The 23431-nt window shown below is 32.5% G+C and overlaps 4 protein-coding genes across 4 annotated transcripts; 2 read left to right on the top strand and 2 right to left on the bottom strand.

Moving 5' to 3' along the window:
- Positions 1-296: 296 nt before the first annotated feature.
- LOTGIDRAFT_159272 (hypothetical protein) lies at positions 297-2097 on the bottom strand (the record flags this gene model as incomplete). The annotated part of the gene is made up of 3 exons (XM_009053609.1): positions 297-359; positions 1120-1536; positions 2068-2097. The coding sequence occupies 3 exons, from the start codon at positions 2095-2097 to the stop codon at positions 297-299; spliced, it is 510 nt and encodes a 169-aa protein (XP_009051857.1).
- Positions 2098-4495: 2398 nt separating this feature from the next.
- Positions 4496-5041, top strand: LOTGIDRAFT_115110 (hypothetical protein; the record flags this gene model as incomplete). Its single annotated transcript, XM_009053608.1, has 2 exons — positions 4496-4546; positions 4817-5041. 2 exons carry the CDS (start codon positions 4496-4498, stop codon positions 5039-5041), a joined length of 276 nt encoding a protein of 91 aa, XP_009051856.1.
- A 5053-nt stretch (positions 5042-10094) lies between these two features.
- On the bottom strand, positions 10095-13694 carry LOTGIDRAFT_114997 (hypothetical protein; the record flags this gene model as incomplete). Its single annotated transcript, XM_009053607.1, has 8 exons — positions 10095-10298; positions 10667-10711; positions 11052-11127; positions 11432-11605; positions 11816-11961; positions 12304-12452; positions 12634-12761; positions 13537-13694. The coding sequence occupies 8 exons, from the start codon at positions 13692-13694 to the stop codon at positions 10095-10097; spliced, it is 1080 nt and encodes a 359-aa protein (XP_009051855.1).
- Positions 13695-14636: 942 nt separating this feature from the next.
- Positions 14637-22902, top strand: LOTGIDRAFT_114998 (hypothetical protein; the record flags this gene model as incomplete). The annotated part of the gene is made up of 13 exons (XM_009053606.1): positions 14637-14758; positions 16603-16656; positions 17096-17282; positions 17692-17884; positions 18337-18530; positions 18883-19091; positions 19603-19722; positions 19819-20041; positions 20179-20293; positions 20797-20916; positions 21245-21346; positions 21792-22037; positions 22649-22902. 13 exons carry the CDS (start codon positions 14637-14639, stop codon positions 22900-22902), a joined length of 2139 nt encoding a protein of 712 aa, XP_009051854.1.
- Between the last annotated feature and the right edge of the window lie 529 nt (positions 22903-23431).

The raw sequence follows: 23431 nt of genomic DNA, 5'->3' as shown, positions 1-23431 counted from the left end.
TTCAAAAATGACAAAAAGTCGTGCAAAACCGTCAACGAAAGGTTTTGGATATCAAACCCACTACCAGGACAGCAGAGTAAAATGTGAGAGAATTATGGCGTGGTAGGTTTTGAACATTTAGGATATGTACCAGTTCGCTAAATATCCAATTTAAGAGATACAAACTATGCAAACTATGTCGTCTATTCCGTAGAACATGTAGGCTAATATTCTTGCTTTATCTTATTGAAGATGATCCTTAAGTCAAATTTTCATCTAGAACGCGATACAGCTACATTTATATAGATGTGAGTCATTTAAGATGCTCCACTAAAAATAATTAAACGACTATGTCCCTTTAAATAGTAGCCTTTTTCTACCTGAAGAAATCAATAAGTTTAAGATCTTGGAACATGCAATGAAATAAAAGGTAGCGATTATTGATCTATTGAAAGTTTTCAATCACTGATCACTTCTCATATCGATTACTATAGGTGTTTATCGGTTTATAACCTTTAGTAGAAGTGTTTAGAAATCATAAAGATACTGTATTATTTATATCTAGATCCCTTCTCACTTTATTATATCTAGAGCAATTTAATATAGTTTTTATAATGTGGGGGATTTATTCATGGACAGGGCTGACTAAATTTTAAAGGGAAGTTCCCAGAAAGGAAAAATCTTTGTGCGGCCGAAGTTTTGTATTGAAGATCAATTTGTCATTTGAGTAATTTTAAAGGCGACTGCATACCAGCTAACCACAACAATTATTCAATAAGTTATCAATATTTTTAATAGGCCTACATATAGGATTGTAGTTCATTTCATCCATTTTTTCGTATGAAGCGGATAATTACCGGCAGTACTCATTTATTATCCAAGATTTTCATGTGTGTGATCATATTTACAAAACAAAACGTAAAAATGGCTACCTAAATGTGTGTTGATTGGTCCGTTTGAAAATAACGTGACATATTGAATACAATCATGTTAATTGTTATCTCGGATTCAAATACGAGGTTTAGTTGTTAAAGAAAAACACGGTATGAATAAGCAATGTTTCGAATGTTGAAGAGTCGGTAGATATTCTATTTGTCAACAAATTGATGGTCCCAAGAAAATGAAATTAGCTAAACTTACCGTTCTGGACTGCCAACACTCACTGGGAATATTCTTCCATGCTTCTTCGTCTTCTTCAACTTCCTCCTCAGACTGGTCACTTTCTGATATTTTTATCTGAACATTTGGTTTAACAGGAATATTTTCCTTATCATTATCAGTCGACTGTTTATTTGTGTCTAAAACAACTGAACGTTCTAATTTTCCGTGGGCGCTGATGCTTGTCCGTTTCGTCTGAAGATCCTTTGAAGTTTTGGATTTTGTTTCAGTTTTTACAGTATGTGGTCTACTTGATGGATGTTTCGTGTGATTTGGGACTCTCTGATGCTGTTTATTCCGTGATTTTCTAGTCTGTAATTTTTTCTCCTTGATATCCAAACATACATCTTTATCTGCGGGTGGATATACCAACTCTTTAGGTAATCGGTATGTCATGACCTGAAGTATAAAAAAAACTTTAACAATTACTTGGTATTTGGTTAACAATACGGTATTTATGACGTCACCAAACAAGATAGAAGATGTACGAAAATTCGGTCATGCTCTCTCGTTCCACTAGGCTTAATTGCATAATGTTGCTTATCATTCGGCAATCCTCGGCAATTTCCGTAAAGCTGAATCTACAGAGTGAAACTTTCACGGTATAAGAGCGTCTGATTGACACTCGAGCAAACGATATCCAAGATATTTCGATCTTTACGTCGTTACACCAAACCAAACCGTATCCATTCTGTGCAAATAAAATAACGTAGACCTAATCACACCTTTGTTGAAATAGACAGGATTATCAATATTCATTCATTATGACATGATTTATTTTATAATATAATATTAGTTACTAGTCGTATAAATCAGAGAGTCGAGAGTTTTATAGCTTAAAGTCGACAAGCCTAGTCTTCATTAGCGTTAGTGAACTGAAATTTCTAAATGAAACTAGCTTTAAAGCAAAGTGTGATCCTCCACACTTACAGAGTAGATAGTTAGAAAGTAACATTCCATTTCACTTTAAAGTTTTGTGATCATGTCTATAATCAATCTCGCAAAACAGAATGATATATTGGATTGCTTGAAAAAGACTAGAGAATCCGAGTCGAAACTTGGCTAAAATAAAATCAGTACTACTCACATTCCATAAGATTTGATTCTATATCATTCCACTTTTCTAAATACCATTCAAGGAATTCATATACATGCATGCTTTCCGAATTGGTGACGCTACACACTCATTAAATTGCTACCACTGAATGATTGTTATGGGACTCTACTGTATTAGTACATCATTAATACAATATTTTGAAAAAAGCTTAAAATAAGCTATAATAAGGCAGATGTCCTCCATGAAGACTCGGTGTTAAATGGAGACTGTTCAAAAAGATTCAGACTAAGCAATTGGTAATTAGGCACTGGACCCTTACATAACCTTTTAAAGTCTTTGATCTTCCTAATGTCAATCTCTTTTATATTGTAGGCTTCTATTAAGAATTAAACCAGCCATATTAGAGACTTAAATTTCCAAAACCACAATTTCAAGACCAAAATACATAGCATTAATCGATCAATTTATCTGAAAAATTCTTAGAAATATTAAAATGTAGTAAATAACATAGTCTTACCTATATAGTAAACAATGGAGGTCAGTGATTTCAGTCTGATTTAATTCGATCTGAATAGACCAGTATAGTATTATAATACACTGTAATTCAATACCAAACATTATTATCTATTATAGGTTGTCAAGTTAATAAAATTATCATTACCGTTCAAAACCTGTGTATATTGGCCGGTTTTGTTGTTACAGTATAACTTTGTTATCCATTACCGTCTAAAACCTGTTTATACAGGCCATTTATGTTGTTACAGTATAACTTTGTTATCCATGCCAGCAACTAGGATATTACATTATCTCGTTATCAAGGACACTGCAATACACTATCCTTTCAAACGTCAAATATTATAACATATTATAGGCTATCAAATTAATAAAATTGATTATCATTACCACTATAAACCTGTATATTCAGGCCGTTTCTGCCGTTAGGCTACTAAAAAACCTTGGTAATCAGGGCATGTATGTTATGACGGTATAACCTCGATATGTAGTCCATTAAAAGTTGCCTCATTGTCTCCGTTATCCATCATATCAAACAATTTTATCTTTTATAGGTTGTCAAGAATTAAAAATTATCATTATCATTTATAAACCTGTATATACAGGCCAGTCAACCAAAAGTTATATCATATACTACTTTATTCCGCTATTCGGAAACGATTTACTCTGCTATTCGGATCATGAAAAGTATTACTACATAATGCATAAAATGAAAGTAGTAATTCAAATTCATCAATATTCCATCAGTTCACTACTAGTAACTTGTTATCTTTCAAACATCCTTATTGAACACTTTGTAGAATTGCTATGGCCGACATATTGTCATTTCTCAATAGGTTATTTTGATCTAAACCGAATAAGCGATTTTTTTTCTAGTGAAAGAGCCCCTTTAAGACATACTAATACGACAATCTCTGGAATATACCGAAGCTATTTATAGCTATTATGAAACGGTTGGATTTTGGCCAATGAGATGACGAGAAAATATTTAACCCGAATCTTATATTTCGTTATTTACTATTTTGCATAACGTGTAGAGTGTAGGACGCAGTTCCAAGTTGCATCAGGCGAATTTTCAACAAATTTACTGTTTTATTTGTGAAAAAAGTGAAAAATAAAGATGCCACGAAGAGGAGGACGAAGTCCATCACCAAGGTAAACTAATTAGATGCCAGAAATGAATTGCATAACGGCGAAAAATCGTTCGTTTTCAACAAGGTCAAAGCACAGAAAGTGGTGTCTGTGAAATGTCGTGATCTTGTCTTTCAACTATTTTATCAAAGTAGTATATTATATTCAGATTATTATTTTCTGAACTATGTTTTTGGTTCTCTAAGCAGTCTTAATACATAAATTTTTTTATTATATTATAATCCAGAACAGATTTAGATTTGTATTACAAATTTGCATTTCTCATTTATTTTATCATTATATAAATTTTTTCAAAATTACCCTTTTGAAATAATTTTATGCTAAGTACATTAACAGCTTCTTTTGAGCCTAGTTTATTCTTTTTGATGTCATTTCAGATACTTATTGTCTTACATTTGAAATTGAGGTTTTCATAGACATGTATACTACAGTGATTTCAACCTAATAGAAATACCAATGGATTACCAACTTGTCCTATGGTTGTGTCCTTCATTGTCTTAGCTATGCTGAAATTATATATCTTCAAATAAGTAATATTTTTTTTACCATTTCAGACCATCTAGAAATGTACCAGCTCGATCCCCACCCCCACCTCCTCCTGCTCCTATACAAGCCCAACCCAGACAACCAGGATTAATGGGACAGATGGCTGCTACAGCTGGTGGTGTGGCTATTGGATCTGCTGTGGTAAGGCTATTTTCAAAGCATCGCAAGCTATTCTTCTGGCAGACCTTATCTGCCGACTGCTTGGTACTGTTCAGTTTGTTAGCAAATATGTGTCTTATTGCTTTAGGCTACAGGGCATGTCATACGCTACAGTATCTAAAACACTTTACCATTGTCGTATCAGTATATCGTCAATGAAATAGAAGCTCATAGGAAAAGGAATTCTATGGAAGATTTTGACTGTCAAGACTGCTCAGTTCAGTAAGCTTATAGAACAATTTTACATTATAGGGTCATACTGTAGGCCATGCTCTAACAGGAGGTTTTGGTGGAGGAGGACAGCAAGAGGTTGCCCAAGATCAGGCTCCAGCCCAGCAGCAGCAACAACAGCAGAGAAACCCTTGTCAAATGGAATTTGAGAGTTTCGTTCAATGTGCCCAAAATCAAGGTGATATTTCTCTATGTCAAGGATTCAATGCAGCTTTAAAAGAATGTAAATTACAATATGGTAGGTAGAATACAATAATTTATTTACATTTTAAAATGATGAAAGGAATGATATATACAATAGTTCTGCCAAATCCATTCACACTTTCTTAAATTCCTTATCCACTCATAAATTAGCCCAGTAACACCCAATTAAATAAACTTAAATGCGAATCTGCTGAATTGATATCATAGGATAATAATTTTGAGCATATATTTTTGCATGAAAATTGATGTAAATCTGTTATTTCGCTGATAATGTCTGATTCTGATACTTCTTTAATCACCAAAAAAACTAATAATTAAAGCAAAGATATATGTGCTCATCAGGGTAGGATTCAAAACAAAAACACAAGCAGTCTGTATACTTATGTACATGACTGACATGTATTGTGTGGGCTGTTTATGTTTTGAATTATTCTGCGATGAGCCCACATATCTTTCCTCGACTAGGAACTGGAGAAATATGAACTTCATGGTTCTAAACGATAATTAATATCCATATATATAGCTAATCAGCATTATATATTTTCATTGTAGGTTTATAAAGATGGTGGAATGAATGACGGTTGTTAATTGGTGAAAGATTTAAGTTATAAATAGAAACATTAAAAAAAAGTTTTGATTTAGAGTTATTGTAGATATCAAATGTTTGAATTCAATTTGGAATAATTGCACAGTGTATTTAAACATGGGTTGAATATGGCAGAGGATTGACTTATATATATTGTATTATTAACACCCTTTAATAAAGCTGATTTGAAACTAAAGATGTTGTAACTAAATTGAAAAGGACAACAAAAAAGGCTGCCTTGAGTGAGGCTTAGAAATAAATAAAATAAGAATTATAATTTCATACACTTTTGAGACACAAACAATAAAAACAAAATACAATATATTCTATAAAACATACACTTTACTGGTCCATATGTATCACATGTCTGGTGTTTAGGTAGAAAAAAGTACTAACCATGTAACTTAGTTGTGATTACTACCCTAAAATTTCCACAATGTTATTGACAGTGCAAGGACAGTCTACCAGATTGCTCAGTTACAAACATATTAGAACTAAACATTCTTATACATTTATCTCTGCCAGAGTCTTGTAGCCAACAATCTCCCATCAAAACGGGGGTTAGTCCAATACATCTACCAAACATGTGGCAGTCCAATACAGTATCAAACATGTAGATAGTCAATACATCTATCAAACATGTGGCCAGTCCAATACATCTATCAAACATGTGGCCAGTCCAATACAGCTATCAAACATGTAGATAGTCCAATACAGCTATCAAACATGTAGATAGTCCAATACAGCTATCAAACATGTAGATAGTCCAATACATCTATCAAACATGTGGCCAGTCCAATACAGCTATCAAACATGTAGATAGTCCAATACATCTATCAAACATGTGGCCAGTCCAATACATCTATCAAACATGTGGCCAGTCCAATACAGCTATCAAACATGTAGATAGTCCAATACATCTATCAAACATGTAGATAGTCCAATACAGCTATCAAACATGTAGATAGTCCAATACACCTATTGAAAAATGTGACTAGTCCAATACAGCTATCGAAACATAGGGATAGTCCAGGTGATATCAATTATGTACAATGATGAATCTTTCAGTTGTCATGATAACTTTCATCCTAATGTAATATAATATTCAGGTGCATTTCACTCTCAACAGGTATAATGTAATATGTAAACAACTAGTACAAACACTTTCAAACTGTTACCATGTTACTCTGAAGAAAAAAAGACAGAATTCCATTATATTATTTTGAGAGAGCGAACTTCAGAGGCACAGACTGGTGATTCGCTGTTATTTCACTACAAATTATAAAAGAGACCTGACATATGCCATGCCAACATTTCCCACCACAATACTCTTGTGTCTGTATTTACGCACAAAACCTAAAGTACGTGAAGCCACATCAAATAAAAGAAAATTATTTACTTACATGTAGAAGATTTTTGATGTATTTTTCTGTTAAGGTAGGAACATTTCTTAAACAATTCACCTGAAGATAAAATAAGTAAAATCTAAATTTTGTGTAGATACGCCCTGATAATCTTTATTGATTGCACCACAGGAGTTTGTTTAGGGGTTGGGATAGCTAATGGAGTCAGCTGGTTTAAAAGCTGGAAACATAATTAGCCCGGTTACGTAGCTCAAGGGTTAACAAGACATCTGACTCCTCAACCTTTATAAATCAAGATAGATTTCAGTCATTAATGATTGTAATTTGAGATCTATGTATCGTTAACACTGAGAAATAACAATTAAAATATAACATGATCTTACCGAGTCAAATTCTCCATGTAGTTGTCGATAATCATAGATCAATCTCGCTCGTTTATTTCCAACTGTATGGAGCTGTTGTAATTCTTTCACTGATGATGTATTTAATAATCGCAGAAACTCAGCATCTACAAATAACAAAGGGAATAGAACTTGACTGTAAATAAAGATAGGAACTTTTTTGTATGGTAAGTTTAGATGGATATAGGTTTACTAGTAAGCTCATTTTAAGCTAGGGTTATCTGTATCATATTTCAGAATAAAATCCAATGTTTAATAGCACTCAATTTGAGCTCTATCAGCTGGTTTTGCAAACATTTAGATGGGTCTGTGACAGGCTATGAAAGTTATCATCTTGACGTATGGAGGCATCAAACTCCAGAATAACTTGCAAGCGTCTAAATCACTGAACATAGTTAAGCTCGTGTTGGAGTATGGTAACCACTTACTATGTTTTTCTTGTAACTCTGGATTAAGACACTGGGAGACCTTCTCTTCTTTTTTGGTTGATTTTTTCTCTTCGAAATCTTCCATACTATCTTCATCATCTGTAGTATTTATATACATGTATATAATTAGCTTTAGTCAAAACATTGTAAAATGCAACAATCAACATTTTTGAGGGTTGATTTTGGACTTGAATATATGTTAATAGTCATCTGAAGAACTAGAACTTTGCAATACCCTTCAAATACACCTCATTGAAAAGTTTCAATTTCCACTCTATCCTCATTGTCATTGATTGCTCCCTTATCTGAATATTGTCAAGGTCCATATAGAAAATACAGTATAATCTAGCAGAAATGACAATTCAATTAAGTCAATATTATGTGAAGTATATCAAACTTTAAATCTAGCTGCATATCCTCAATAAGATCTTACGCTAGGATGTCCTAGAGAAGTGTGTATTGCATTTTTTAAAAGTATAAAGTTTTAGATTTTACGGAAATGGTCCTACTTACCGTCTTCAAATATTTGTTTACAAGCAGTAGATTTAAAACCTTTCCTGAATAACCTGGGTACAGTAGCAAATAATGGACTACAGGATACAGTTTCTAACTTTTCTTTTATCTTCAACAATTTTGCTTGATCATTTTTCTCTTTCTGTAGTTGAACCTTCTTATCCTCTTTTTTATCCTCTTGTTTTATTTTCTCGTTTGTTTTATCTATGAAATTAAAATTCATTTCAATGAAATCATCTATAATGGACCAGGTACAAATCATAAAGAAACAAAAACTTTACTTTTTAATAGAATATGTACTTAATTGCTATTTGATTAAAATGCAAATATGGATGTTAAGTTTCAAATTTATATGCATATGAATCCACTTGTCATCTATGATCTGATTAAGTTTTTCTTTTAATTGTTTTCCCAGTATAAGCTCAGTCAAAACATTGACAAGGGATTTATTTAAAATACAAGTTATCCATCACAGAATCTTTCTTTCTTTGTATAGAGCATAATTTTAAATGACATAGAACAGGAGATGAATAACAATTTCTTAAGACCATGGAAGGACAGTTAAGTTACATTGGAGAGCAGATTTTCAATTTCATCATATTGTAAAAATGTATTCTGACTGTACCTTTTAAAACTTTTCTTTCTTTTTGGGTTTCAGTAGATTTCTTTGTTGCCTTTGTTGTTTTCACATTTTCACCTGTTGCTATAACTGGGGAAACTGTCTTTCTATTGCCACTGGCTCTCTTTGGTTCTTTTTTCACGCCCTGTTTTTTAACTTTCACAATCGGCTTTTCTTGTTCAGCCTCTTTCACTTCCCGCATTTTCTGCAATTCTTCTTTAAAGGACATGAGTTGTTTCTGGATTTCCATCATGGCAGGATTTTGTGTTTCCTGGTTACTCTGAGTGATTTTCTGTAGAATGTTGCTCTCCATTTCTTGCAGTCTCTGATTCACAGTGTTCTCTAGATTATTATGTCTTCTCATCAGAGGACTAAAATAATAATTACAAATAAAATGAAATTTAGTCGGATGTCCTAATTTTCTGCTTGATGGGAAAGGTCATGCACTGTGCAATGAGGGAAACTGACTTATGACTGGATTGACTTCAGGTGTTTCCCAAAGCCTATGCATGACGAATGTAATTATCTTCTCAGCCAATTGTCATGTAGCTTTGCATCCCTTAATGGTTTATAATGAGCTTATGAAGACAAACATTAAGAAGTGTACAATGAGGGACATTCAGACTTCCTACCTGAGCAATGGAGCAGGGTCTGTAGATACAGGAGCTTCATCAGATATCAGAGGACTTGGCGCCAATCGTGGTTTCTTGGCATTCTCTGCTAGTAATTTACTGGAATTCTTCCTCTTCAGGAAGTTCTCACTACTACTACTTCCACCTAAAGATTATAGAAAAATAATCATTTTGATCATTCAGAAATTTTTAACAACAACCCTGAGAAAACTTCAGACTTAAAATAACTGGATCTAGTTCAGAATTCTATTTCCTTCAAATATTGATCTATCTTTAAGTTTTGGTAAGAAACTGAGACACTGTTTAAAACTCAATTCTGAATATTTTGTCCTGTGTTTTTTTTGTGGGCTACTTCACTCTTACTATAAAAGGAAAGGCATGTTTATAAATTCAATAATACTAGTATCTTATAAACTTCTAGAAATCTGATTGGTCGATAATATCTTTGTCATAACATTAATTTACCAATCAGATTTCTCAGTTTTGTTCATATCAAATTATCTTAAAGTTACCATGTTCCTTTTAACAAACACAAGATCAGCATGTAAAAATTTACAAACAAATACCCTCAGAACTGAAAGAAGTAATGAAGACCTTACCTGAATTTTGAAGTTGTTTGATACAAGCAGTATTAGTATTGACTATTTTCTTACTCTTACTAGCGAAGTTTAGAGTACAGTAGGTATCATAGTAGTAATGTTCTTCTGGTGCTATATTAGTTATCATTAATGAATGACACGATCCACCAATAGAGTCCTGTTTATAACAAATAGAATAATATCAACTGAATATTACCACATTTAAAATCGAACTTTAGTACACTGAAACTGAAAGTAATTTAAGACAAAACTCTTTAGAGTAACTTGGACATACGCTGTCAACTTCATCAAAATGATGGTAAATGTTCACCAATACCCTTCAATGAAATACAACAAATATTTTGTGGTTTTGATATTTGCACTGAGTCTACTACTACCTCATGTAAGGTAGTTCAAGGCAGGAGCCGGGGCTCTCACTCCTAATGATTCTCGAGATTGTTGGTACTCTGGATCAGCTGGGGTTCCCTAATACCTTATCTATACCTTACAACAGGGAATTTGATTATAATAGAGATATGATATTACCTGTAAGAGTCTGGTCAGTTTACTATTTCTATATGGTATTCTGGGCTAGAACAAACAGTAAAAATATCTATTATTCAATATTTATACTTAACTATTATTCATATGTTGATGATAGAAGATTCCAGCTTCTAATATCTATGATGTCACATGATTTTCAAACCAGCCAATCGACAAACTTCTATATACAGTTTGTTTTGTAAATATGAACAGTTACACAAAACATGAGAATATTTAGGCAAGTCGTCTCATTTGAAAAATGGCATTTTGATTGGTTAAGTGAACCAATAGCCATTTATTCATTGAAAAAGGGGCGTGGCTTAAACAACTCTAAGTTAAATTTGACTTGGTATCATTCGTACCACAAATGTGATTGAAAAGGCTTTACCTGGTTGTTATTTATAGCATCAACCACTTCACCAAGTACAAACAATGATTTATTGATGGCTCCACTTTCTTTTAATCTATAATAGAATAAAATAATGACAGAGCTACCACCTCTTCCTAATTCCCAATTTGATCCATCATTGTACATCTGGGAGAATTGAAAACTCAATTCCCTGATATCTACTCATCTAAGGACATCAGAGACTTGTCACCCTGTAGCAGTCAAAATTCATCTCTTGAAGATTAAGAGAAGAGGGTTTTTATACCACTCAATATACAAAGAATTGTAATGCTTCCAAACGTTAGCCAGTGTCGGCTATCAACCCCTTCCACTTATCCAAGCCCTCTATTCATTGCTATATGTATATCTCTTTATCTTACCTTATTCCTTGATTACCAGTACGTCTGTTGTCTTCAGATCCAGCTAAATCTATTAAATATATCTTGCCATGATATTCACGTTTTGGTGGCATCAGAGCTGATTTCTTTATTTTTAACATTACTATACTGTGACTACGACTTGATCTATCATTTAATTTAGTAGCGGCTACAGTTCTGTAAGAACATGAATTTGAGGAATATATTTCTTTAAGCGAATGACAGTTTCAGGGTTAAGCCCTACTATAGTTATGGGAGGAAACAAGGTTGAATTAGATATGAAAAATCTACTAAAAAAAATAATCTGTGCATGAACAATATCAGGTCAAGTTTACAATGAAATATTTACCATGACAACAGTGATAAACAAGAATATATTTGTATTACCTATTGTTAGTGGCTGGACCAAAATAATTCTTAAAATCATCAAAACTAGATATTTTCTTCTCTGCAAGACCAGCTACAAATATATTACGGTCTCCATCTTCTCTGATAGGTAAATCTATTGACGCAGGCTCCAATAAGTCTTGTACCTAAAGAAATGTAAGAAAAGTATAACAACTTTGGTTAATACACCTGTTTCCTCCTGTCTAATTGCTATTTAGAAACTCTCCTGGATAACATATTCTGAAACCTGTCTGAGCTGGGTTCATCAGAAAAGTCATCATCCATTTCTATTGAGTTTTCGATTTCAACCACAATTTCTATTATTAACAGAATCGATGATTATTCTTCAATATATCAACCATCCTTCTTATTATTAAGACCTTATAAACCCTGAAAATTTTATGGCACACCCAGTTAATGATGGACAAGTACAGATGAATTAGAACACTTTGCTGGGATAACTAGAATTCCTTCAAAAAGTACCATACCTTTTCATTGTATATCTCTAAATAAGAGAAGGTTACTGTATATTTCCACTGTAACCTATCTTCAGTAGAAAGGAGTTGGAATAAACCATTGATAACTCTGGGTATCATACCAGGGTCTGCAGGAGAGCCCAACATAGTGTGCGTTTTCCCTATAAGAGATAATTTGATTGGCGGAATTATTAATATTATATATAGAATTTTCTTTGATAGGATAATATTTTAACATAAAGTATTTTCACTGTTGAAATAGCACAAAATATTGTAGAGAGATAAAGAAATATTTCATGTTCTAAGTATATATTTTTATTAAGATAAGAGAATGTAACCAACCTGCTCCTGTTGGACCATAGGCGAAGATTGAGATATTTTCACCATTCAGTGGTTTAGACAGTAGGTTTTTAATACTGTTGTTATAAATATATTGTTGACCACACGTTTCATCATAAACTGAGCTAAAACTGTAAAAGTCAAACATACATCAATTTTGACAGTCAAAAATGTCAACTTCGACAGTCAAACACATGTGAATAATAATCATCATGTTCTACAGTCAAACACACAATAATAATCATCATGTTCTACAGTCAAACACACAATAATAATCATCATGTTCTACAGTCAAACATACAATAATAATCATCATGTTCTACAGTCAAACACACAATAATAATCATCATGTTCTACAGTCAAACATACAATAATAATCATCATGTTCTACAGTCAAACACACAATAATAATCATCATGTTCTACAGTCAAACAAACAATAATAATCATCATGTTCTACAGTCAAACACACAATAATAATCATCATGTTCTACAGTCAAACACACAATAATAATCATCATGTTCTACAGTCAAACACACAATAATAATCATCATGTTCTACAGTCAAACACACAATAATAATCATCATGTTCTACAGTCAAACAAACAATAATAATCATCATGTTCTACAGTCAAACAAACACAAATCAATTTCAACAGTCAAACATACAATTATCATCAGTTTTAACTGTCAATCAAACATACAAATAATCATCAATAGTAACAGTTGTTATTATACGATTATCAATGCTCTAGGAGATAGCCTAGTGCCAGCAATGAAATTCATTTAAGATTCTTCAACTTCCAACCGAGACTTTATATTAGAAAAAGCTTATGTTTTTAGTTGTCTGTCAAATTATATCAGACCTCGTATATCTCTATTGTAAACAATTGTAATAAAACTTACTCATAAAGTAGATTTTCTCTGATGTTTCTATGATTCAATATTTCAACTGTAGGTTTCTCACATTCTGTATTTGTTACAACACAGCACTTAGAGTTCTCTTTTAACTGTGGTCTGACTCTAACCACTACCTTCACTTTGGTTTGCTTCTTATCACCCATTTTAATGATTACAGGGCACCTTCTGCAAAAAAATTAAAATAAGTTGCAAGCTACATATCAAATTTTCTTTGAATAACATATATAGAACCCTACTTAGTTAACTAATAGAAAGGTTGAATCACATTATGCCAATTATTTTATGACATAAATTGACATTTATCAACTCAGTGTGGTCAATGCATTAGAAAAAACCCCACTCTTGAACAAATTTTCATTTAGAAACTTTATTTGCCATAACCAGGAGCCAAGACATGGAGGAGGAAATTTTCAGTAAAAATATGGTCATTTCCACATATGGTCATGGCTATGACTGAATGTGTTACTGTTTATTTGAGGGGTGTAAAATAATCAAATTGAAATTTCATGTACCAAAAGACAATAATATAACTTTCAAATTTTACAATTGAATAAATCATAAATGACAGTAATGTGTTGTTTTTGTTGTTGTTGTTGAGGTCAGGTGCTTTTTCTAAACAGCGACTGTGTAGTCTGGAAATTATCATCCCTTTCAGCTGCTTAATGTAAATGAATCGTATCTCCACCAATCACAAATGCATTTATATCTTTGCGCACACGGAATTTACAAATTAGACCATAGATTATACTGATTGACTAAATTTATTGCTTATTTATGAAATGTACCTCTTTGAAAATGGCTCCTTCTTCTTCGAACGCCAATCAAAATTAACCGGAAGTTGATTTTTGGTAAAATCATAGGGACTAGAAATTAATTGATATATAGCCATTTTCATACGTAAAAGATTTAACTCAGCTCCGAATATTTTTCTCTCATAATTCTAGATCTTTTGAAAATGAAATGTTTTTCCAAAATCTTGATAAAATTTGTTTTAGAATCCGACAAAAACATATGCAAGTTTCGAGCACCTGTGTATGTCATGAACTTTTTCAAAGGGAAGTAACTGGTTTATTTATTTCAGAGCAATGGCCGCAGTTGCTGTTCCACCTCGAAGTTTCAACAAACATGGTAACAAATCACACACTCCAAAGAATGAAAAAGATTCTCTTGAAATACTCATGCAGATGGGATTCCCAGAAAACAGAGCGTAAGTTACTGCCAACTCTTGACAAATGACACATACATTAGGATTGTCAAATTTAAAGCTACCATGCTCAAAAAAGTGAAAGTTCGATGACGATAATTAGACCTACTCCCTGACGGCACTGTTGCAGTTTCGACCCCTTTTCCTTCCCTCTCTGACTACATGGAGCTTTGAATTGATTTTGTTTCTTTCATTTCATAAATATTCAACTGTAACTGTATCTCATTTGTCTTAAAATGTCTTCAAATGTCTTCGGGTCCATAGAAATAAAAGGTTCAGTGAATTTACATTTGTATTAGATCCACTTCCCTCACAGAAAAATCATGTGAAAATGACAGGCCTACTATGGACTGATTCCCTCTGTAAAATAAGTAATAACTTTTCTAGTGTTAAAAAATTTCATCAATGGCAATCCAAGACCTTTGGTGATATTTTGAAAAAAATTGTCGAAATTCAATTCAGTAAATATTGTAGTCAGAGAGAGTTAGATAACTTCCTTGTATAATAATAGTAAATTGTGTCATGAAAACATTGACATGATCTCTTTATTATCATTTCTAAGTGTTATAAAAGAATTAACAATAATTTGAACTCATATTTCTATTGAACTAGTAGAAATAACAACAAGTCTCTCAATGTGCTTAAATATTCCTGAATTGAGAAAATGTATTAGGCTAGCAAAGAGATTAGGGAGGTTGAAAAGAAACTAGTTACTATTGACAAGCAAAGCAACTAGTCACTATTCGACAGAAGGCACTGGTATAGGTTTAAAGTTGTGTTTAAATGTGTTTTCATGTTTATTTAAAATGAATTAAAATCGAAGAAGAAAATCATATATGGTTGTCATCTATATGATAATACATGGACTTAAATGGATAATACATTTACTAATTAGCAATACATTTACTAATTAGCACTAACGATGATAGTAAATCAGGACATTTTTTTTTGAATTATTGTTATATTATTTAAATGATAATGGACTCTATGCCTACTGATGATTAATTTTCTATTCTGTTCAATGGAAAGAAAAACCTTTTGTACATGTGACATGTTTAGATATAGATTGGAGCCAGAAAATTCTGTTTTCCACTCTCCACCCGAATAATAGGCCTACTAGATTGAGAGTATGTGAAAATGAGTATACCTGTGGTTGTTGTGTTAAAATATCTCCGTCAAAGTGAATGTGATACTAGTTTTAGTGAGGGGCCTTTGATAGGAAAATGCCTATAACATCTCTATTTTTCTAATAAAGTAATTTTAGAGAGAAAATTAGGCAGTGTTTTATAAGTGTATATTAGTCCACTTGGTCACAATTTCTCTCATTTAGTGAAAAGTGACTAATATCATGCATGGGTGTTGTCATCTTTATTTGAATAATTGACTAATTCAAAGTTAACCTGTTTTGTCATTTAAACATTAAAGCTATTATTCTCTTACAGAATTTGAAATTTAAAATGACAATTTATTATAACAAGAGTGAATAGGTTAATTATATGTTATTTAAACACTTTTTCAATTGATACTTTTACAAAAATTTCTCTGATTTTGTATTACCAACATTTAAATAAGAACTTTCTCAGGTAATCTATGAATCAAGTTTTGAGTAGTCTAAGTGTATTATTTTTAGTCTAAACTTTTACACATCACTTTCACGTTAATGAAAATGGTTTTCTTCTTATGCATTTCCAATATTTAAATTTTGAACTGCACCCTTTTCCCCAAATTATCTTACAATGATTTATTTTTAGTACTAGCATGCACTTTATTATCTTCAATTTTAAACTTTTTATCTCAGATTTTTTAACTAATATAGAATTTTATCTTGTATTAATTGTTTTTAACAGATTAAAATCACTAGCTTCAACTGGAGATAAAGGTGTGCAACTGGCATCAGATTGGTGAGTTGAATTTCTAGGTTATCAAAAGCCATTATTTGACATTTTTGGGGCTTGATTTTAATCTTGACTATATTTAAATAGTCTTCAGAACTAGATCTGCACATGGTCCATTATGTAAACAATAAACATCAAACTGGAAATTTTTCTCTTATTTTCTGTCTTTTCTATTTCTTTGCTATATGTCTATATATTGTGGAGTATCAAGAACAGATGAGTCCTCTTTTTAAATTTCATAATCTGGACACATATAGGTTTTGATGGTGAACAGTAAACACTATTACAGATAAACTTAGCTAAAAAATTCTTGTTCCTGAGACTAAGGTACAATTAGTCAAATGTGTCCCTTTATTTATATTGAAGAGATTTGCTAGCCTATATATGTATTAGAGACATATTATACTTGAGTCAAGTTTAATCATTGATTCTTATTATTAAATAGGTTATTAAGCCATGTTAACGACATCACATTAGATGAAAAAGTCGACCGTGATTATATCTTATATTTATGTCCAGTCGGAGGTCTTCAAGCTGAACTCAATGCATTCTGGGAGAAATCGCAGAATTTATGTGGATGGAATGGTGCACATGCTTATTTTCCTCACGTTACGTTGTGTGGATTTTTTAAGGTGGGTAATGGGTTTAATTTTTTTTCAAAACTCAAAAACCCAAGTACTAACGATCTGAACTGCAAAACAAAACCTGAAATCAAAACAATACTTTGGGTTAACATTGATAGCAGCAACCAAACTTTTCATTTAAGTAAGAATATCAATCATAAATGAGAAAGTATATTATAATGAAAAGTAATATCAGATATCTAGAAGCATACCCAGCCTGTCACAACACCTGAAGTGACCCAGAACATTAAGACGAAAAATGAATATTATATTATCAGAATATCACACAAGTTTTGTATTTCTATTTTGAAATTTGAAAAAAATAATTTTATTTTTATCTTAAGTCAAAATTAATGAGCCTGAAGTGGTATTTAATTTCTCAATTTATTTAATATATTGTTTATCTTGTATCTTGTAGGTATCAGACAACAAATTAAAGTTTCTCACTAATGCCTTTTCTAACTTGGAAGCAAAGATACAAAATCTACCCCCAACGTTGAAATTAGAATTCTTTGCCCAAACCAGTTTTATTGGTTTATTTATTGGAGGAGAGTATTATGATATTCTCAAAAAACTGGTTGAAGAATTTGCTGCAGAAGTCAAAAAGGGAGGTAAGCTGGATATCACTGTCATTTAACATGGATTGAAGGGAAAATTTATAACAGGTTGTCATCGAGGCTGGATATAGTGTGCCAGTTATCTATTTGAAACCCCTCAACTTTATAATGAACTCTGAGACACATGCATTTTTTGTACCAATGTGAAACTGTATATGAATTTTCAAATCAACATGGCTAAAACTAGTACATATTGCTATCCTATTTTACTTTAGCAGGTAATCCCCAATTTTGGCACAGAGGTAAATATGATATCACATGATTTATATGCCTCATAGGAAGCTATTGGAGAAAGTGAACAATGGATTATCTATTTATCAACAAGGGCTGGGGTGGAATGGGTGGGGGGAAGGGTCTGAAAGAAAAGCCATTTGATCAATTTTAAAAACATGCATTTTTTTTAAAACAGAGCTACTCAAGATTTTTTGATTCATTTTGACAACCAGGTGTTGATATATTGGAATTTTCAGGGATCATAATGGAACCTCCGAAGAAACAATTCCATATATCCTGTGCATACCAATATACACCTGAACACCACGACACATTGTGTAAACTAGCTCATGAAATACATCTTAACTGTGATACACGCTGGGACCTTAGATTATATTCCAGAGATCCTAAAGTTGGAAAGTTTGAGGTATGTTTTATATAATGTTTATGCACTAACTCAAATACACATTTCATTTCGTTCCATTTCAAATACACATTTGGTGCACACACACGGGCAATAAGGTAAAGGAGGTGTTTCTTTTCTAAAATCATTGGCACTCTCATCTTTGTTCCAGGAGTTCAAGGGATAGCATCAATTTGCACCATTCTGATTTTCAATCAGATATCTGTGGTTCCTTTGAACACAGATGCACAAACAGGTAAAATACTGGTTCTAGTCTGGACACTTGGTAAGTATTTCACCATATTAATATGGTATTTTATAAAGAGTACACAAGGTTTTGAGACTACTAACCTATTTATATGGTATTTTATTAAAGGTACGTAAGGTTTTAAGACCGTACCAGCCTAAGATGATGGATGAACTAGAATTAGTAATTGGTGATTATATACTTATTGACCCATCAGAAGTATCTAACAGTGCAGATAGTTGGTATAATGGTGTGCTGTGGTCAACTGGTGTTCATGGTGCTTTCCCTGGTACATTTACTAAACGTACTGCAGAAACATGGACATGGACATTACACAAGTAAGAATACTTTTACTTTATGGCTATCACTATTGACTATCAATTAACTCTGTGTTAACAGACTTGGTATTGTAAATATTACAGTATCAGAATCTATTCCTTTATTTTCAAAGTCTTGCTAGAGAATCATACGAGACTATGAACACTTCTTACATAAAAATTAAAGACACAAACTTAAAGGACCCTCACACAATAGTGATCACCAGTTGCATATATAAATAAGTATAGTGGTCATAAATTTCACACTCAACTCTCATGTGAGTTGTATTAGGATGCGTTGCCACTTTCATTATTTGCAACCATATGCAGCTGGTAATCGCTACAGTATAAGGCACCTTAAGATGACACCATTGAATCTGGATATTTTGTTGCATGATTTTGTAGATGGTGACTTCACTTGCCATTCATGATCAAACTAAATAGTTTTGCGCCTTATGTTGTGGATCTTATTCAACTTTTAACCGTGTTTGTGATTCTCGGTAACTTTTAATGTTATTGTGTAAATCTACAGAACACTGTTTGAAGAGGAAACTTGTCAGATCATGGATGGCAAATATGTAGGAACCTGCAAAAAACATGAAACAATATATCTAGATCTGTGTTTTAATCAGATTGGAGAACAGCAACCCTTGTAAAGAGGTTTTATAAATTTTTTATGTGTATCATTACACAGATAGCACCAAATTACACCATTCCAACAGATCTTTTGTTCTTGAAATTTTTTCAGAAAATTAGAAGAAAAAAACTTGATACTATCAGTGTCCTTTACAAAGACACAAAGTTTAGAAAACCTCTTTACAATCACTTGGATTATTACACATAATTTTGATGAAACTATTTTACGACAATTCAGGTCCATACCATTAAAATTTAAAGAAAAATCAGTAGAAGAAAGAAATGGTATAGTAGGTAATCTATTTCATACAGCATCTGATCCTGTTTATGCCAAGGTTAGTAACAATTTAATTATAATTAGATTACAATGAATAAACCAAGTACTTAACGATCTGAATCATAAAATGAAGCCCAAAAGCCAAACAATATATTGGCCATATTTTGGCTAATGACTGTCCATACTTGTTTCTAGGTACACAAAGACAAAAAACATAAACATGTTCGTAATTTATTTGTAATGAGACATGGAGAAAGGATTGATTTCTGTTTTGGACGAGATTGGACAGAAAATGTATTTGATGAGGATGGTAAGTCTTATCAATGTTAGATTATCAGAAATGAAATGGAGTTTTACGTCATACATTTGCTGCACCTGTTTTAGCTTGTGAGGACGAGCCATGCAGTGTGCAATGAGGGAAATTTTGCTAGGATAGCCTGGTGCAATAAGCACAATTAATACACTTTTTTTGCCTTCCAACTGTCTTTAACATGCATAGCCTTAATCACCTGGAGACTCAGAATACTGTTCCATCTAAACAACTTGATGTTTTTTCAGTGTCTAATATGTATCACTGACAGGGGGAAACCAGGTTGACTTGTATGATCATTGGACAATGTTCAAGGGCTATTATTGATCTGTTAGCTACTTGAAGTAATATTTAGAATCAAAAGCAACTTCCATCATGGATTTTATTCTGAATCTTATTTGTGCAATTAACAAGTTAAATTAAGGATTAAATATATCTGTGTTAATTTAAACAAGTTGTTAAATTTTGTGGTTGTATTTAGATATATAGTTTATTTTCTACAGGTAAATATCATCGTAATAATCTCAATTTACCAAAAACCATGTATAAACGGAAGAATCATTTAGAGTACATTAGAGATTCACCTTTAAGTGAAACTGGTAAACATCAAGCAAGATTGACAGGTATGTTGACATTTGTTGACTGGCATGTTTACATCTTTCTAGGTTGACAGATGTGTTAATAAATAAATAAATCAAGTACTAACGAGCCGAAACGCAAAACGAAACCCAACATCCGTAACAACATACTGACGAAATATTGGTAACAGCTCATGAACTTTTCACATGAGGAAGTATATCTATCATATGTGAGTAAGTATTTCATAATGAAAAGTGGTACCAGGTGTCTAGAATCTTGATTAACTGATGTGCCCGCAATAGTTGTCTTTTGTAGGATATTCTCAAATCAATGTAATTTAGTTAGCATTATGTAATTAATTGATTATTTCAGGTGCTGCTTTTAGAGAAGAAAATGTTTCTGTATCTCATATTTTTGCTTCACCAGCCTTACGATGTGTGGAAACAGCTCAAGCATTTCTTGAAGGTTTGATATGTTATTTTGTTTTCTGGAAAATTGTATCTTTACACTCTAGACATGGAGAATTTATATTGGAAATTGAATTATAACATATTGTGTCTATATTTATCTTATTGAATCTTTACATCTCTTTTATAGAACCTCTGGTATATCTATGTTTCTTTAGCAATAGTACAATATTATACACATCTAGGATATGCTAGAGACATACTGTATATCTAGCAATATTACTTTGGTGGCTGATGTAATGACAATATTTAGTGCACGGGAACCAATTATCTATTTATAGCTAGTTTGACTGAAATGAGTAGAAAAGATGATCATTTCTGCATTCTGACCACGATTAGAACTTGCTGCTACCATTATTTTGATATAACCCAGGAAATGACATTCTAACTTTTTAAATGGCTGAAATGTTGCAAGATTTCCATTAATTGATAATTTATTAATCTATATATAGGTTTTAGTGGAGGCCATCTGAAAATCTGTATAGAGCCCAGTTTATTTGAGTATTTAGGTTGGTACCATCCTATTATTCCAATATGGATGAAGCCAGAGGAACTCCATAAACAAGGCTTCAAAATCAATACAGGTTATACTCCATTCCTGGCAATCAAAGACATGAATTTAGATGAAAGTATTCAAGAATGTTATGATCGTACTGCTAACTTCTCCAGATTTGTGGTGAAAAAACTACCACCTGATGGTAAGTTTCAGTTTTATATTCTCCCTTTGAATCATAGTCAGGATGATGTGCAAAAAATGAAATGAATGGAATCCTACATCCTGCTTTTCTACATTTTGCCAGTGCAGCCTCCTTTTTTCAATATCCAACTGTGGAGAGATCTTTATTAGTTTATTGATCTATCTGAATGATTAGATGTTTTTTTCATGTCAGCCCCTCTGACCTGCATCACTTACCAGGTTGAAAAATCCATAATATATCTCGACTTATGCTGGACCTTCAGACTAGTGAGCAAGCATCTAACTCATTAAGCCACTGCAGCTCTATTAATTCTCCATGGAGACACTTTAGGTGCAAATAGATGAGGAATGATGTTGGTTGGGGAGTTCATTGCTAGAATATTGATTGAATACAGTAGAAAGTAGCAAATTGTGTCTGGACCTCATGTACAACCTATAGCCTTATGTTGACTAGAATAATAATCTAATCAAAACAACTTGAGACTGTTTAAAATATCAAAACCAGACAGAAACAACAATGACAAAATGAGGAAAATGGTAAACAGCTTTCATTCCTTTTCTAGGTAATGTTCATTTTGTTTCTGTTTCATTTCTCCTTTCGTTCTTTTCTAGGTGGTAATATATTATTAGTGGCACACGCTGGAAGTTTAGATATGTGTACTCATCAACTTTGTGGCCTTAATGCCAAGTCAGCCACTGATTTTCACCTACAATTAACTAGTATACCTTATTGTGGACTATGTATGGTACAGGAGGATATGGAGGCCAAGAAATGGATAATGAAAGAACCACCAATTCCATCTCTTATACATGGTTCCAACAGATCTTTTGATTATAAACTTCTACAGGCAAATTTTCAAAAATAGGTACATATAGTTCTAATTTGGGTTTTAAAATGAAGATGGTGATCATTCTTGATAATTCATACTACAAGCAAGCTTATTATACTATTTACTATTACTCATTACTTATTCTTCTGTGATTTCTATTTGGTAGTAAACTGTTGCTTTATTAGGTCTAAATAAGGCAGTTTCTCACAAATAGGTCCATAATACCAATCACAAAGCTCACAAAAATTTTAGGTTAAAACAAGTCTTTGTTCAATCACTTTTTTCAGTCATTGCAGATTTATGTATGATAACCAGGGCTTTTAATTTGGCCTTATATGCCGGACATTGATAACTGAAAATATAAAATGTGCCTCATCCTCACAAAATGTATAGATTACCTCATGCCGGTTCCTGCCTAATATATAGACTAAATGGCTTTCACCAGGCTCTGTTTCTCAAGAATTTCACAATCAGTTTCTTTGGATATTAGTGAACTATTTCTCAATGTAGATATTAGATAACATACTTTTGTCATATATATTCTGTACTGTTCTCAATGAACAGT

The sequence above is a fragment of the Lottia gigantea genome (genome assembly GCF_000327385.1).
Source record: "Lottia gigantea unplaced genomic scaffold LOTGIsca_20, whole genome shotgun sequence".
Taxonomy (NCBI): Eukaryota; Metazoa; Mollusca; class Gastropoda; family Lottiidae; genus Lottia; species Lottia gigantea.
This window is presented reverse-complemented; position numbering and strand designations above follow the sequence as displayed.